The following is a 15,783-nucleotide window of genomic DNA, read 5'->3' as shown; positions in this document are numbered from 1 at the left end:
TATAATAAGCACAGGGGAGCTACATACATAAGTTTTAAAACAACATAGATATAATTTTTGAATCTAAAGGAATATGAGATTATGTCATAAAAATGGGATGTGTCCTTTTCAAGCCAATTAGCACGCTAACAAAACAAAAATAATACAATAACCAGAGCCATGGCCTTTTCTCAGGCACGCAGCCGCAGACCATAGCAAAGTCCTGATCACCGATTCCTTTGCAACACCACTTGCTCGGCTACTTAAGTAGGATGTCCGATCTAGAAATCAGCATGTCCTTGTTGCCTGAAGAAAATATAAGTAATCTGTGCTGAAATATTTTGAGGTTATAACTTAAGAGAGAGGAGGATAGAAACATGAACTTAAGGACACTAAACCTACAGAAATGTGATGATAATTTCAGAACCCTTATGATCTTCTAGATGCTTTTACATGAAGCAACAATGTAAGAATCAATGCTTAATAGCAGAAAAACAGTAGCATAAAATTCGGAAACAGTATATGTTCTTAGAAAAAATAGGTGCGCTGGATTTATGTCTATTCTCAAAGATCCAAACAAAGCATATCCTTTCAGCAAGAATCTTTGAGTGATCAGATGATAGATGATATAATCTAATATATAGATATCAAATATAAAGAAATTTAAAGATAACATACAAGCGCTAGATATGTCACAACATTTTTAGTGAGATGCATAATGAGAAGAAATAACCAAAATAAATGGCATACTCAAGTTTTTGTGCAGCTCTTCATACCTCTTCAGCTGTAGCTATCACAATCTCCTTATCTCTGAGGCAAAGAGTAGAGAATGGGCATTAAGTAGAGCACCCAAAAAACTACAACCGTGATTAGAGGTATGACATAAGTTGAAAAAACAGATTTGATGTACATGGGGAGAAGAATAGTGGAGCAAAGGACATGAAATAGTTAGAAGCTAAAAATTTGCACATATGGTGATGAAGACATGATAACAGAACATAAGTTGGGGGGAGATGGGGATCCTACCACACGCCAGAAGAATAGTGGAGAAGATAATGTAAGTTATGAATTTGCATGAACATCACATTTTTCTTTTTCACTCATCTAAAAAAATAATTTCATGAAGGAAAAACTTCATCTAGCTTCTGAAGTCAACCGTCAGGACAAAATAGCAGTGGACCTGATTAATTTTACTTTCAAAATAAACTTGACAAATATTTCATTTCCAAACAACTCCAAAGAGCCACGAGGATAATAGACTGGACAATTTGAACTTGGGCAAATTTCTTTTGAATACGCAAAATCAACCAAAGTAGTACCAACCATCAGATACCAGCTAAAGTTTAGTTACCGAGTATTGGGACTTTGCCTCAAAGGATAACAAAAAATCAAAATGTTTTTTGTAAGCGTCCATTCACGATGCCAAGAGCATCCCTCATAGTTTTTAATGGAAGATGATTTTTAGATCAACATCGATGTTACCAACAGAAGTGTCCAGCAATCCCCATAACTTTTTTTATTGTTTTTACATAGCACCTCTTTTAATTATTTACACTATTATCCAAAGTAATGAATATCTCCCCACTGTTTCACATTGATTAAGTTAAAATAGAAATGTGGGCCTAAAACAACTGATAGCACGAGAAACCATAAGGTATTCACGTACGATGAGCATGAAGGAACGATAAAATCCACATCCACACAAGGTTGGGAATAACACAATCTTTTGAGTTCAGGGTAAACAAACAAATGGAGAAGCACATCCACTTGCAAGCTGTATCACCAACTAAGTTCAAGACAACAAAGAAATGAAAAAGAGAACATGCTTTGTTTCTCCTCAATATCATGAACATAGGTTCATCATTTACTTTACAGTCAAAAATAGATGCCATACTTGATTCCTTATTTACTCCTCACAAAAACTTGAAAGGAAGCGTAAAAAAAACTTGCAAGAGTATTCAAATATTGCATAAAACATCTATGAATATCATTTTCAGATTGTGTACCTGACTCTGATCCAGGCTTTCTTATTGCTTTGTCCATCCGCTTGAGCTTTCTGCGACGTCGTCTGCGCCTATAATCGTTTTACAGAAGACCTCGATCAGCATAGGACATACAAACATACCTACGAACTTATAGATACATGGAGATTGTTTCGACGCTAAGAATAGAAGCCACCTCTTATCTGTCCAAACCGTGGTATATGGTTGGCTCATTTAGATTATCAGCTACAGATGAACCAAGGTGTAGAAGTAAAGTAAACCATACAACATGATCAACCTAGAACAAATAACACAAGCAAATGTGCCTAGCATGCAGGGTACTACCTCTTAACAACAAATTTTTTGTGCACAGAACGATTGTTAAATCGAACAATCAGCAGGCACCACAAATCTTGTCAATCACATAACCAATTTAAATTTTTCACACGTGAGAACAAATGGAAGAAAGCAAAAAACTGAAGCGTTACTGACCTTGGGGCTAATAAACCAAAAGGGAAAAAAACATAACTATGTTAGCTAGCTGAAGCACAGAGAATGCATGTGTTTGTATGGATAGGAACATAATCCAGGGGCATCCTTATAGGTGATAATGTAAAACATAAAATCAGTAAACTCTTATAAGTAGTCTGTAGTTCTGCAGGCTTCAAAGAACTAATGGTGGAAAATTAGATACTAATTGCACAAATGATATTAAGCAACAAACAAAGGGAATGCAACTCTTATAACTTCATCACTTCCACCGACATCCAATCGAAAAGAGAGTAGCTAAAAATCAAAAGGGAACCTAAAGCCTGAAACAACTCTTTCATCGCCGCCTCTTATTAGCATTTCAGGACCGTGCCTACGTGTTTCGATCTCCTCCGACCTCAGCCCTACCTGTTACCCTCTTAATCAAAGCTACTTCCACCGCTGAGTCGCTACTGCCACTGGAGGACAGGTCGCCGCTGCCACCGGCCATAAGTTATTTGACTCCCATAGTGTGTTGCCATTGTTTATCCTTGTTGTCTGATTCTTACCGTCAGCGCTGTAGCTACTGGCTTGTAGATGTGTAGGATGAGATTGCAAGAGTTAATTTCCTAGGCTGTGGAGACGTGGATTATCCATTCCTTTTCCTGTACTACATCAAATTCTAGAGCAGTGGACTTGAGGCACCAAATAATTCTTAAATTCGTTAGTTGCCTCTTGGCCTAAACCTACAAATCTCACTTTCTGTCTGTACGGACAGAAATACTATGCATAGTGTAAAGTTAATTAGAGAAACATAGGGCTATAAATAAAAGTGACCCTGCTATGAGATCATTGTATTAAAATGAAACAAACAGCCTGGCATAAAAACACTTAGCAACAAAGGATGCATTGTACATACAACAGACATCTGAAGAGATGGATACTGCATAGAGCATATATTAACATAAAAGAGTTTCAGGGGAAGTACACACATGTGAGCAGAGTTACTTTATTTATTTTAAAAATATTATCACCGAAAATGCCATCGCATGTTACCGTTCTGAATGGCGAACAAGCTGGGAAATGACACATGAGCAACAAAGTTGAATATTATATCTTACTGTATTAGTGTATAAGTATGCATGAGTTATGTGTTGCAGACTGGCAGACCGCGGAGAACTCATTAAGCATATGTATATTTACCTACAGTGCATAGAACCCAGAATAAATAACTCAAAGCTAACTTATCTTTTAGGCAATTGCTATCTCGAGCCAAATCCTACCCAAAATGCAAAGGCAAGTAAAGCATGAAAAACAAAGATAAGGGTACATGATAGGATGGTGGCTTCAAGAGGTGGTATTCCAGATAACATACAACTTAACAGAAAATAAATAGAAGTACCTAGATGATCAGGTACATGAGGGCAACTCTTTATCAGCAAAAAAAACCCGGCGAGCCTACAACATGACCAAAGTGAATCAGAGTGAGTCATTCCTAATTTCCCAAAAGGAAAATGAAGGAAAGAAATGCACCTTGGAACGAAATAAAGTGAATACGGTAAGGAATTGATTCTGCGCCCCATGAAAACGAAATAATGTAGTTTCATTGTAAAAGAAGGAGCTTGCATGTATATTTGACAGCAAGGAGTAATGTGACACCTTGTCTGATGCTCGAGGTGGCACCACCGATGGATGAGCCCCATCCTCTCGGACTATTGGTGACCTTGCAGACAGCTCCGTCTTTAAACAACACATCAACATCTACAGATACCTCGACGAACCATCCAAGCCATGGGTCGGAAACCATAGTCACTAAGGCTGAGACTTCGTTATCGCAAAAAAAAAGGCTGAGACTTCCGACAGCTATAAGAAATGCTATTACACAAATCTGACATTGAAGGAAAGATTGGCCCATTCGCATATGGACTATCAGTGTAACTAAAATTTAGCAGCAGTGGTCGCTGCTCTAATTACGTACAGCTATTTGATTAAGTTTTAGTTTAGGCAATATAGCATAAGTTCTATACTGGCTATTCGATTAAGCTTTAGTGTGGAAATATAGGAGAAGTGTTGGTTAAATCATTCCGGCGAGCTGCAGCTTCCAGATTTTGGCCTATGCAAACCTCTAGATAGTAGTAGCTATCCAAGTACCACTAATTCATCAGTAGGCGCAAATAAGCAATTAAGTAAGCTGTTGTTCATAGGCTAACACATCATGAAAAACTATTGCCCACTTGCTTCATATCTCAATCATGTTAGCAGATACACCCAAAAACATATTATAGACATTTGAAAGACTATTACAGACATATGATTTTGATGTAGTATCCCACAAACATATAAGGCTATTTGTCATAAATCCAGGCATAAATTCCTTCATTGACCATAATATTCTATCCAATTAATCAAATCAGTAAGAAGGGTTCAAGAACGGAGAGAAGCATACACATTGATGGCAAGAGTCACAAGTTCTGGAACTTGTGTGGAGAACCATTGTCAGTGCCACATCCTCAACTCTGCAAACGAAAGAACCTGCAGAAGGCAAAAGTAGCGGAGATAAACATGGCGGACACACACCCAGGCCAAGGTGCTCACCACTGCACATGCCATGGTCTGTAAATAAAATTGACGAATAACCTGGATACAACACTCTTGTGCAAAAATACAAGTAGAAGTTAAAACACACCTCTCTGAAATTAGGAACCAAACCAAACCAATGAGATTTTCTTTCCACCTCATAGTTCATACTTCCTGCTAAGCACATGTAGGCCATTATCTAAAAACACATCTGCAGGTGGTCCTCTGCATCCTTCAAAAACAACGGTAAGTCAGAAAGTGATGACAATGCGCATGGTGGAGTAGAGGGGAAAGAAAGGTGTGGAGGACGGGCATACCTGCAGCATCGATGAGCTCCATGAAACGCCAATGATAGCTGTTGTCGCAGTTTCTGTAAGAACCTCATGGACATCCAAACCCTAGATGCAAATAGAAAATATTTTCCTGTAAGAACCTCACGGGCATATTTTGTGATACCAAAACCCATCTCAGGTGCTACATAATTAGAACATTTTGCTGCCTATTGCACTAAAGAAGCCATGTTACAACCAGCAATACAGCTACCTTTGGTGTGAAATGAGGTAGACCGAACTGGACCATTACGTCGACAGCGAACTGAGGCTGCATCTCGTTAGGAACCTGAAAGATAAACATTCATGATTCTAGCATATTCAGACTCTGAGCTTCAGTACACGTGAAAAAGAAGATTTGCATCATGAAAAATAGAAATGCCGTACATGAACAATCGGCATGATTGAAGACATGAACTATGGAAAAATGTTTCAAGCTTGTTATATTACCTGAAACATGGAATCATTCCCTCAATAGGGCCAATCCAGTTGGCGAAACAAATGTGCGAAAGAAGGGGAGAAAGAGAAATTGAGGTCCTCACCTCATGTAGGAAAGGAGCAGCAGCATCAAACATCGGCAGGGAGTGAGAATTTGAAGGCACCCAGTCAGATTACACATCATAAACTGTAACTGCAAAAATGGACCGTTAATCATAAAAATCCTGCATACATGTAAAAAAAAAAATAAAGACAAGGAAGCAAAGTACATCGCATCAAGTGAGACAGAAGGACTGTGATGAGCTCACCATCGCAGCTTGTCCATGCTCGTTGTCGGTCGCCACGCGCACAGCCTCCCAAGATATAAAAAATAAGAAAAGCCTCGTGCGACAAATGTTGGAAGATCCACTAACAAGGAATGCATGACAAATAAGCAACCAATACAAAAAATAATTTTCCTACGGTATAGTGATTTCAATTAAGCCAAAAGTATCAAGATAGTATGTAGATACAACATCTCTGTAGGAGAAAAAGAACAATAATTTGAGTACCCGAAATAAGAAGCTGCTAACATGAGCTAAATAAAATAATGAGGCACTTTTTATTGTATTCGTCATAAACACATACAAAGAAACAAATTAAGTGTTTTTACTGGGTATTATGGAAGTCGTACAAAATTAGTGATATTATTCTCCTCCTGCCTTTTCTTCCAAACAACCCCTTATGTTTTTATAATAGAAAATGAACCAATTATTGTGACAATGAAATATATTGCACATGCTTGATTTCCGCCTTCGGGAGACCCTGCATCAGACAGTAATTGCCATAAGGAGATTTCTTACTGCAAATTAAACAATTAACCATTTTTATGTGATCATGTTAGAGAAGAGATACTATTTGTGTACATAATTAGCTAATTAGCATAGCCATGTTTACTAACTGTAGGTGTTTTTTCCGAAATACCCATCATCCTGCGGTAAACTACAATTCAGAAGGCAGATTGTAAAGGCATAGGTAGATAAAACAAAAGCTAATGACGCATGATTGGAAAGACAATAGCTTGTTTATTACTTCTACATTTGAAATCGTGGTACTCCCCCATACCTAGCGGTGGTACCATCGGGGACACACCAATCAATCCAACAAATTTGAACTTCACTCTCTGTGTAATAGGAACCTGCAACGATGATGCAGATGAAATGACCGAGTTCCCTCATTCAAAAGGCTTCAGAGAACAACCTTCTTTGCAATGTGTCATCCATCCACCGCCGCCTCCAGGCAGCAGCTGTCATCAAGAAAACTCTCTATTTTATTTTTCAATAATATACACTATTTATAGAGTATAAACCCAGCAAATTTGTTAGAAGATTTCTTTAGCTTTTAACTTTTGTTATAGAATATAAATGAGCACGGAGACATACATAATACATTACAAAAATTAGCAGGGGGGTGAAAGTAGGCTGGAGATGCTCATAGCAAACTGAATTATTATTACAGTAATACCTTGCGTTCACCCATGCTCATGTCTGTCCCAGTAATGCTATTCCTTTTTATTTTGAGAGCCCAACTAATCTACTCCTAAGAATAGCACAAACCACTCCCAGTTTTTTATACTGACACAAAAATTTTAAAGTTGAGACTATGAATAAATATTTGAGACAAATTTGATGTGTACTGTAAATATGCGAATATTGAAATGTTTGAGACAATAAATCTCTTTTATCAAAGCAGAGAAATTTGATGTGTACTGTAAATATGCGAATATTGAAATGTTTGAGACAATAAATCTCTTTTATCAAAGCAGAGCTAGACAAAAAATTCACCAATCCTTTTATTGTAGAACACCCATCTAATATGAGCCGGTGAGTGAAAGTAAGCTGAATATACTAACATCCATGTCAATAGAGAGACCACGAGTAGAAGGGAAAAAGATGGGGAGAAAATCACCTCACAATACATGCTATCAGATGCGGAGACCACGAGTACCTTCTCTCGTGTCTTCCCGTTTGCTTCCTAGCTGCTCCACCAAGCACAGAAATCGATCGATCTAAATTGGCAGCAAATAAACTGAAAGACAAGACAACAATATGTAGCGTGGGGAGTAGGGAGAGAGGAAGGCGAGCACATACCGATCCTTGCATGGCTGCAGCTCCTCCTCTTGACCAGCGCCGCCCCAGCCACTCCTCCACCCAGCGCTCGTCCGCTCGCCGTTCACCCTCCGCTCCTGTCCTGTAGGGCGATGAGAAGGGGAGCCTGAGCTGACAGTAACATTTTTAGTGTATATGAGAAGAACCATGCAGTAGTCGTTATGCAGTGAGATCTAAAAAGTTGAGGGAGTAGCATGCGTACATCTTGATCGAGTTTTTGAGACTCGCTTCTATTGCAAGAGAAGAGAAGGTTACGATTGTGATCAACTTCGTCTCGGGCACGCCGTACACAGACAATGGCCATTCGAGGCCACCTTTTATTCCCGCGAGTCTGAGTGTGAAGATCTGCAAGGTGGGCGCAAAGCAGGCGGCGTCATGTAGGCCACGTCCAGGTGTTGAGTGTGTAAAGTGCATAGGACTGATAACCGCTGCAAACACCAAGCACCAAAAGGAATTAGTTCATGTACCGTAGACCAATGTAGTAACATATGCATGAATGGATCAAAAGCAATGCACCCACGCATGATTGAGACACGAGCTATCTACTCACTCATGTATAGGAAGGATCCGTAAACTGGTTTCCAGTGATCTTCCCAGCACCTACGGTACGAAGTGAATTTCTTCTCCTCGTAGGCCATCTCCTCCTCATTGGCTATCTGCTCGGCCGATTTGCCCCTGTTAATGATATCCTCTTTGATGTACTCATCGAGATCGGCGGAGGCGAAGGGCAAATCCAGGAAGTCGAGAAACGGATCCTCGACAGTTCGACCCGATTTTAATGTTGAGTCTTGGATCCTCGGCACCTGCTGCGCCTTAATGGCTGGAAGACGACGCCAAGGGCGGGGGAAGAGGAGAAGACGAGGCATCGCTGCCGGCCTCCTCCGTGCGTGCTCCTGCGGCACCTACTCCAGGCCACAACCGCGGCCGTCCCCATGGGGGAGGGGCAGCCTGCCGGTCGCCTCCACCCACCTCCATGATCCTCCTCCTCCCGCGTGCCGTCGTCCGCCGCTTCGATTTGGAGCTCCTCCCGCCGCCGCTTCGATTTGCACAGCTCGGGGCGCCAGACGGGGGAGGCAGCGGCACCCTGGAACCTCGCGGCCGGCCTCCTCCACCTCCGGCCTAGTGCCGCCCCTCGAGCGCCATAGGGGGAAGAGGAGAGGATCTAGGGTTTCACTGCCCCACGCGCAGGAGGCGCCCGCCATGGCGGCAGCTTGGGGAGCGCACGGGATTGGGAAGGAGAGGAGTGGAGGCGAGCACGGGATTGGGCATCTCCTTCGATCTAGGTTTTCACCTCGCGTCTGTGGACATGAGAAGGAAGCAACCGAACGAGCGGACCTGCCTGCCTCTCACTGTCGGGCCCCGCACGTAGAAGGTCCCACCCGTCATGGAGTCTTTCCGAAGCTGAACAAGTGAGAAAAGTTTGGACTGATCGGACGGCTGTGGTGAAAAGTGGGACTTGATATTTACTGTTGCAACCTGATTGGACGATCCAGATTCGTTTGCCCCTTCAGACCCCCTGGATGGCTGGGTAGTGTTTCAACATTTATAGGAAGAATTATTTATAAAGTCATATTGTATAACATGTAGCCGCGGCGGACAACCGGGTTATCTTTCTTTCCTACCATCTTCATCTGCGGACGTCACCATCTTCCCCTCACATTTATAAGAGTCCCGCACGGCTTAGGCAACATCTAGGGACTCCCCCTCTTCCTAAAGGCCATGGTTTTCCCAATCTTCATCTGCGGACGGCACCGTTTTCCCCTCACGTTCGTACGAGTCTCGCATCTAGGGACTCCCCTCCCAAAGGCAACCGGGTTTCCCCCCAAACTTCATCTGCGGAATGCATTTATGTCCCAATGTGAGTCTCGGTGTAGCCCAACATCTCGGGACTCCTCACAATTAATCCCTTTAATTACACCGGCCAACTGCAACATGGAGGTAGCTTCCATCCCAAATCTTAAGGCTTATTTAAAAAAAAGTCAAACCAAGTAAAGTTTGACCAAACTTTATAAGAATATATCAATAAATATAATATTTTGTAGATACCATACGAAAATATATTTTATTATCTATTTGAATGATATTGATTTTTGTATTTTACATGTTAATAATTCTTGGCAAACACTTAGTTAAACTTGACATAGTTTGACTTTCTAAAAAATGATATAAGCCTTAAGAAGATTTGAGATGGAGGTAGCATTAGTTAGGAACTCAAATTCCACTACCAGAAACCATGTAGGCTTTTATATGTTTGATGAGTAATTTTTTTAAAAAAAAAAATGGTATCTATTTTACCGAAGCTAGTGGCAATTGGTAGGGTTAGAAGATTCGCCATTTTTCGAGAAAAAAAATAAAACTAGGATTTTAAGAGTTTGTGTTTGCCGGCTCGAAAGTTGCCCTCTATAACTTCAGCAGTCCATACATTGAAGACGCCATTGAACTGACAAGATTGATACTGCATAGGGTGGACTATATGGAGTCATAGTTTGTCGCCGTGCCTAAACCAGAGTTTTTTTTCTCGGCCGGAATTTCCGAGATTTCGGCGAAAACCGGTTTTACCGGTTACCACCGAGAAATTTAAATACCGAACAAAATATTCCGGTATTTATATAATTTAGTCAAATTTTAATTTTTTAAATAAATTTTGAACAAAATAGTAAGTTGGTTTGACAAATCTCGGCCGGTATTTAGCCGGTATTTCCGAAATTTCCGAGATACCAGAATACCGGTACCCACCGATATTTTTTTCCTACCGAGAAAAAAAACCTTGGCCTAAACCAAGGTTTCGAAGGGTTGTGAACTTCACCGACAGCAGTGTCCCAACACAAGGAATCTAGCTAGAGCGTTAATCCATCCCATGTCATTGAATACTACTAACGCTCTCATCCCCCCCTCTCAGCTCTCAAGAGTGAACAGTTCATGAGAGGCCGTCGCCGCCGCACGGGCCTCTCCGATGCCCTCTCCGCCGGATTAGCCAGCCGGAGATGGGCTAGGAGGGGCGCCGGTGTAGATAGGTCTAGGGTTAGGTTAGTTTTGGGCTCTATGCCCGGTAGTTGGAGCAGAGCTCGGGTCTATGGTGGCCAGATCCGGAGCTTCCTAGGGTGTCTCTCTCTGCTGCTTCTGCTCCTCCGGTCGGAGCTGGCGGTGGAGAAGGAAACCACAGTCTCCTTCAATAAAGTTTTGGTCGTCTACTGTATCAAGATGCAGGAGATCCTCGACATGGAGCTCCTCCTGGCCGGCCGTGGCGGCGAGGAGGAGGGGCGCTGGGTTGAGGGTTGCAGTTCAGTGGAGCTTCTCCTGGACGGCCGTGGAGGCGAGGGGGAGAAGCTCTGCTGGGCTTCGTCTACGGCATCGACGGTGTGGAGGTCGGGTGGATCTGGCGGCAGCCGATGCAGCGGTGGATCCCTCCTCTCGTCATCGTGGTGGTGGCAGAGGAGAGGTTGAGGCGCGCGCTGTTCGTGTCTGCCTGCTGCGTCCGCAGCAGGGGAGTTTGCAGGCTTCTTATCGAAGGTTTCTCACGGCGCCGTTGTCGTCGTATCTGATGGCCGAAGGGCGGCCCCTCCACCCTTGGAGGATTTCTATGGCGCCACTTGAAAGTGCATGGAGCCCCCACGTGTGGTTTTGGTAATTATTTTTATGACAATCCCTATGGACTAATGTTTGCATTGAGTTATATTTGTAGGAGTTGTCCATAGGCAATGCTTGAACCATATGTTGGCTTCAAGATTGCAATAAGAAGCAAATGAAGAAGATCAAGTGTCAAGTATGTCTTGAAGATGAAGATGAAGATGGAGTGAGCTCTCAAGGTTAACTTCAAGACATCAACGAAATGAAGTGCAAGTTCAAGATGAGCCAACTTGAAGAGATCATATGCTTGAAGCTTGCCATGAAGAAATGAAGTGCAAGTTCAAGATGAGCCAACTCGAAGAGATCATAAGCTTGAAGCTTGCCATGAAGAAATGAAGTGCAAGTTCAAGATGAGCCAACTCGAAGAGATCATAAGCTTGAAGTTTGCCATGAAGAAATGAAGTGCAAGTTAAAGATGAGCCAACTCGAAGAGATCATAAGCTTGAATCTTGCCATGAAGAAATGCTTGAACCATTTGTTGGCTTCAAGGTTGCAACAAGAAGAAATTGATGAAGGATATCAAGTGTGAAGTATGTCTTGAAGATGAAGATGAAGTGAGCCCTCAAGTTACTTCAAGACATCAACATAATGAAGTGCAAGTTCAAGATATGCCATCTCGAAGAGATCCTTTGCTTGACTCTTGCCATCCATATGGTGATCATGGATATGAGAAGATGCGCCGAAGAAGAAGCTCTCCCATGGTGGATTATGGGGGAGTAATCCACAAGACTTCGTCAAGCAAGCACAGTCAAGAAAGGCGTTCCATCTTGTTGCGGTCAAGACCGTCATCATCAAGCTCAAGTGGAATGCGCAAGGTTAAGGTTTGCTCTTGATAGGGTTTCTTTCTCACCGGTCTCATGGTGTAGTTAGAGACCGGTTTATAGTTTAGTTGTCGTACTATCAAGAGGGCTCTCGAGTGAGTAACTCGATCGTATCCTTCGGAGAGCTCAAACATGTGCATCCTTGCATCATCTTTCTTGGTTGTTATTTGGATCTTATCCATGTGATGATTTAGAGCTTGTGCTTATTCTCATGACAAGCTCTAGTTCATCAAGAATGGTTTTTGCACGGGCAACTTGTTGCATTTTCAAGGTTGGAGGTTTTACCGGTATGTACTTTTTAGATAGGTCAAACCTTTCATCATTTATTTCTATCCTACCTTGTTGGACTATGATGGTTCCATGCATGATCTTCTATAGCTTGTTCCTAGCTTCAAAACAAGCCCAAGATCATCAAAATCGGAGTCCGGATGCTAAAGTTATGCCCGTTTCAGTTTACTGTCCCTACCAGTTTTCAGGGGGCGGAAAGTCCGGGCCGGATTTTCCGGGCCGGATGTTTTGCAAATATCTGGTCCCCCAAAATCGTCTAAGGACTTTCTGGCGATGCTCACTTGATAGGGGGCCGGACTTTTGTCCGGAAATTCCCCAAGGCCGGATTTTCCGGGGGGGGGGGGGGGGCGGATTTTCCGGCCCCAACTTAGGCCGGAATATCCGGCCCTCGATTTGTCCCAACGGCTCGATTTTCTTGAGGGGTATAAATACCCCCTTCTTCCTCCTTGGGCTGTGCTTCTTCCACTCTCTCTATCCTCCATTGTTGATCTTGAGAAGCTTGCCCTATCTCTCTATCCCTCCATGATTCTTGCCCCTTTTGAGGGAAAAGAGAGAGGAGATCTAGATCCACACTTTGACAAAACCAAATCATCTCTTTGTGAGTGAATCTTTGGGATCTAGATCTTGGAGAATTTTGTGTTCTCCTCTTTGTTCTTCCTCTCTTATTCCCCCAATAGCTTTTTTAGCTTTGTTAGAATTTGAGAGAGAAGGATTTGAGCATCTTTGTGGTGTTCTTGCCATTGCATTTGGTGCATCCGGTTTGAGTTCTCCACGGTGATTCGTGGTGGTGAAAACAAGAAGGTTGTTACTCTTGGGTTCTTGGAACCCTAGACGGATTCTAGGCCTTTGTGGCAATTTGTTGGGAGCCTCCAATTAAGTTTTGGATGTGTGCCCCAATCTTTGTGTAAGGCCCGGTTTCCGCCTCGAAGGAAATCGCTTAGTGGAACCGTGACCTAAGCCTTTGTGGCGAGGGTCACTGGAGATTTAGGTGAGGCGCCTTCGTGGCGTTTGGTGTGTGGTGTGAGTACCGCATCTTGGGGTGAGGCCTTTGTGGCGTTGGTGTGCATCGAGCAACCACACCTCAAGGTGAGCCTCTTGTGGCTTTCGGGAGCACTAAGCCACCGCACCTCTCCAACGGAGATTAGCACTCGCAAGAGTGTGAACTTCGGGATAAATCTTCGTCTCCCGCGTGCCTCGGTTATCTCTATACCCGAGCTCTTTACTTATGCACTTTACCTTGTGATAGCCATCGTGCTTGAACTTATATATATCTTGCTATCACATAATTTGCTTGTATTGCTTAGCATAAGTTGTTGGTGCACATAGGTGAACTCTTGCTTAGAATAAGTTGTTGGTGCACATAGGTGAACCATAGTATATAGGCTTTGGGCTTGACAAAGTAAACGCTAGTTTTATTCCGCATTTGTTAAGCCCATCTCGTAAAAGTTTTAAACCGCCTATTCACCCCCCCTTTAGGCGACATCCGTGTCCTTTCACCACTGTCGCCGTCTTTCTTGGCCGTAGGGCGGCCCCTCCATCCTAAGCTGGCGCCTGTTCGTCGTCTGCAGGACTTCTTCAACCTCCAATCATCTAGAAGGAGGCTCATTAGCACCGTCGAAGTTAGCTCCCGTCTCCATGCCCCAAGTGGTTTCGTCCCCGGCGGTTTGGAGGTTGGCTCCGACGAGTTCGATGGTGGTGGTTTTGGAACTGTCCTTGATCGCGTTTTCTCGCGCCGGTCAAAGGGCTTTAGTGCAAAAAGTTTGGGTCCGTTTGTATTTTTCCTTTTCTTCATGACCCTTTATGTAATTGTTACTCCACCGCTTATAATGAAGCTCTAGGTCCTTCGGGACCTCTCCTGTTCAAAAAAAAATCCCCAGTCATTGTCACGACCAAGAAATCAACCTCGTGGCCTCGTGGGCGTCAGAAGCTATCAGGGTATCTCCAGCGGCGCGACGCATTTCGGACATTCAAAAGTGGTCGCGAGCGTCCGTTTGCGTTGCCCCGCGGACATATTTTGTCCGCGCGTCCGTTTGCGTCTGGGTGTGCTCCCATTTTTTAAATTGCAACATAGTTAAAAACTTTCAAAGTAGTACATAAAAATGCATAAAAGCTATACAAAGTAGATCTATAGGCCTAGACTACTTGCTTCCTGACGGGCCGGCACCATCGTTGCGTCGCTCCGTCGCCTGCTTCTCCGCCGCCTCCCACGCGGCCGATATGGCTCGGTGCGCCGCCGCGTCCTGGCTCAGTGCCTGCTCCAGCCTCGCGTTGGCGGCGTCGTTCTTGAGCGTCTCGAAAGACTCGATGATGGCCCTCTGCTCCGCCGCCCTCTCCTCCGGCGTAGGCACATCAGGGTCATCGGAGGACCAATATATCTCCGAGTCGGAGTCCTCTGCTGCAGCGGCGGCCACCAGCCTGCGATGTTCCAGCTCGACGTCCAACGCCGCGTGGCCCGCTAGCTCCTCCTGTGCTTCCTTCTTCGCTTTAGCCAGGGTCGCGGCGTCCCTGGCCGGGTGGAGGAGGTCGGTGCTGTCTTCGGAGTCGAACTCCTCGGAGGAGCTCGAGGCCAGAGGAGGTGGAGTGGGAGGTGAAGGTGGAGGTGGAGGTGGAGGCGCGGAAGCCTGGCCGCGTCCGGCGCTGCTCATGGTGGATCTGCGGGAGGCTGAGAGGAAGCGGCGCTACGGCAGCGGTGGCTAGGGTTTAGTGGGGAGGAGATGAGATGCTCGCGCCCTATATATATATACATATATATATATATATATATATATATATATATATATATATATATATATATATATATATATATATATGTACACGGGAGACTCAGGGTTTTTTGTGCTGCGCTATATTAGAAGCTTTTCGGTGTTCTCTTCCTTTATTCAACAGGAATTACAAAACGTGTCCGAGCCACGCGCCCCACTACCGATCATGCCATCCCATGATCCGAGCTTCGTGATGAACGTGTCTACAAGCGAAACAACAAGATCGCTAACTGAAAGAAAGAGAAAAAACGAGAAAGACTCGGGCGCTAATCACCCAGTCGTTTATCTAACGAAACTGACGAAGTGTCGTAAAGGACACCAGCCTAAATCCTAGAGTGCAAGGGTTTAAGACAACAATCTCCCCC

At 43.6% G+C, this 15,783-nt stretch overlaps 1 protein-coding gene across 23 annotated transcripts; it reads right to left on the bottom strand.

Moving 5' to 3' along the window:
* On the bottom strand, positions 1–9,264 carry LOC127345235 (uncharacterized). Of its 23 annotated transcripts, none has more exons than XM_071828550.1 (15): positions 8,471–9,261; positions 8,123–8,348; positions 7,903–8,002; positions 7,721–7,820; positions 6,878–7,058; positions 6,082–6,577; positions 5,878–5,966; positions 5,550–5,624; positions 5,324–5,404; positions 5,116–5,238; positions 4,089–4,961; positions 3,832–3,887; positions 1,986–2,053; positions 756–789; positions 1–285 (listed from the first exon to the last, which is right to left on the bottom strand). In XM_071828550.1, exons 1-4 carry the CDS (start codon positions 8,784–8,786, stop codon positions 7,737–7,739), a joined length of 726 nt encoding a protein of 241 aa, XP_071684651.1. In that variant the 5' UTR covers positions 8,787–9,261; the 3' UTR covers positions 1–285; positions 756–789; positions 1,986–2,053; positions 3,832–3,887; positions 4,089–4,961; positions 5,116–5,238; positions 5,324–5,404; positions 5,550–5,624; positions 5,878–5,966; positions 6,082–6,577; positions 6,878–7,058; positions 7,721–7,736. The 23 variants fall into 23 exon arrangements, with proteins under 23 accessions (XP_071684651.1, XP_071684648.1, XP_071684650.1 ...); XM_071828547.1 differs by having other exon boundaries at positions 7,903–8,026; positions 8,471–9,258; XM_071828549.1 differs by having other exon boundaries at positions 6,082–6,181; positions 7,903–8,026; positions 8,471–9,258.
* Between the last annotated feature and the right edge of the window lie 6,519 nt (positions 9,265–15,783).

This window comes from Lolium perenne, chromosome 3 (assembly GCF_019359855.2).
Source record: "Lolium perenne isolate Kyuss_39 chromosome 3, Kyuss_2.0, whole genome shotgun sequence".
In the NCBI taxonomy this organism is placed as follows: Eukaryota; Viridiplantae; Streptophyta; class Magnoliopsida; order Poales; family Poaceae; genus Lolium; species Lolium perenne.
The sequence above is the reverse complement of the archived record's forward strand: the minus strand, read 5'-3'. Positions and strand labels throughout refer to the sequence as shown.

Coding starts and splice junctions, on each gene's coding strand:
- LOC127345235 (XM_071828530.1), bottom strand. CDS start 8,786: ATGCCTCGTCTTCTCCTCTTCCCCCGCCCTTGGCGTCGTCTTCCAGCC. Junction 8,349..8,470: donor CGGATCCTTCCTATACATGA/GTGAGTAGATAG, acceptor TGGTGTTTGCAG/CGGTTATCAGTCCTATGCAC. Junction 6,182..7,902: donor CTGCAGCCATGCAAGGATCG/GTATGTGCTCGC, acceptor ATTCCTTGTTAG/TGGATCTTCCAACATTTGTC.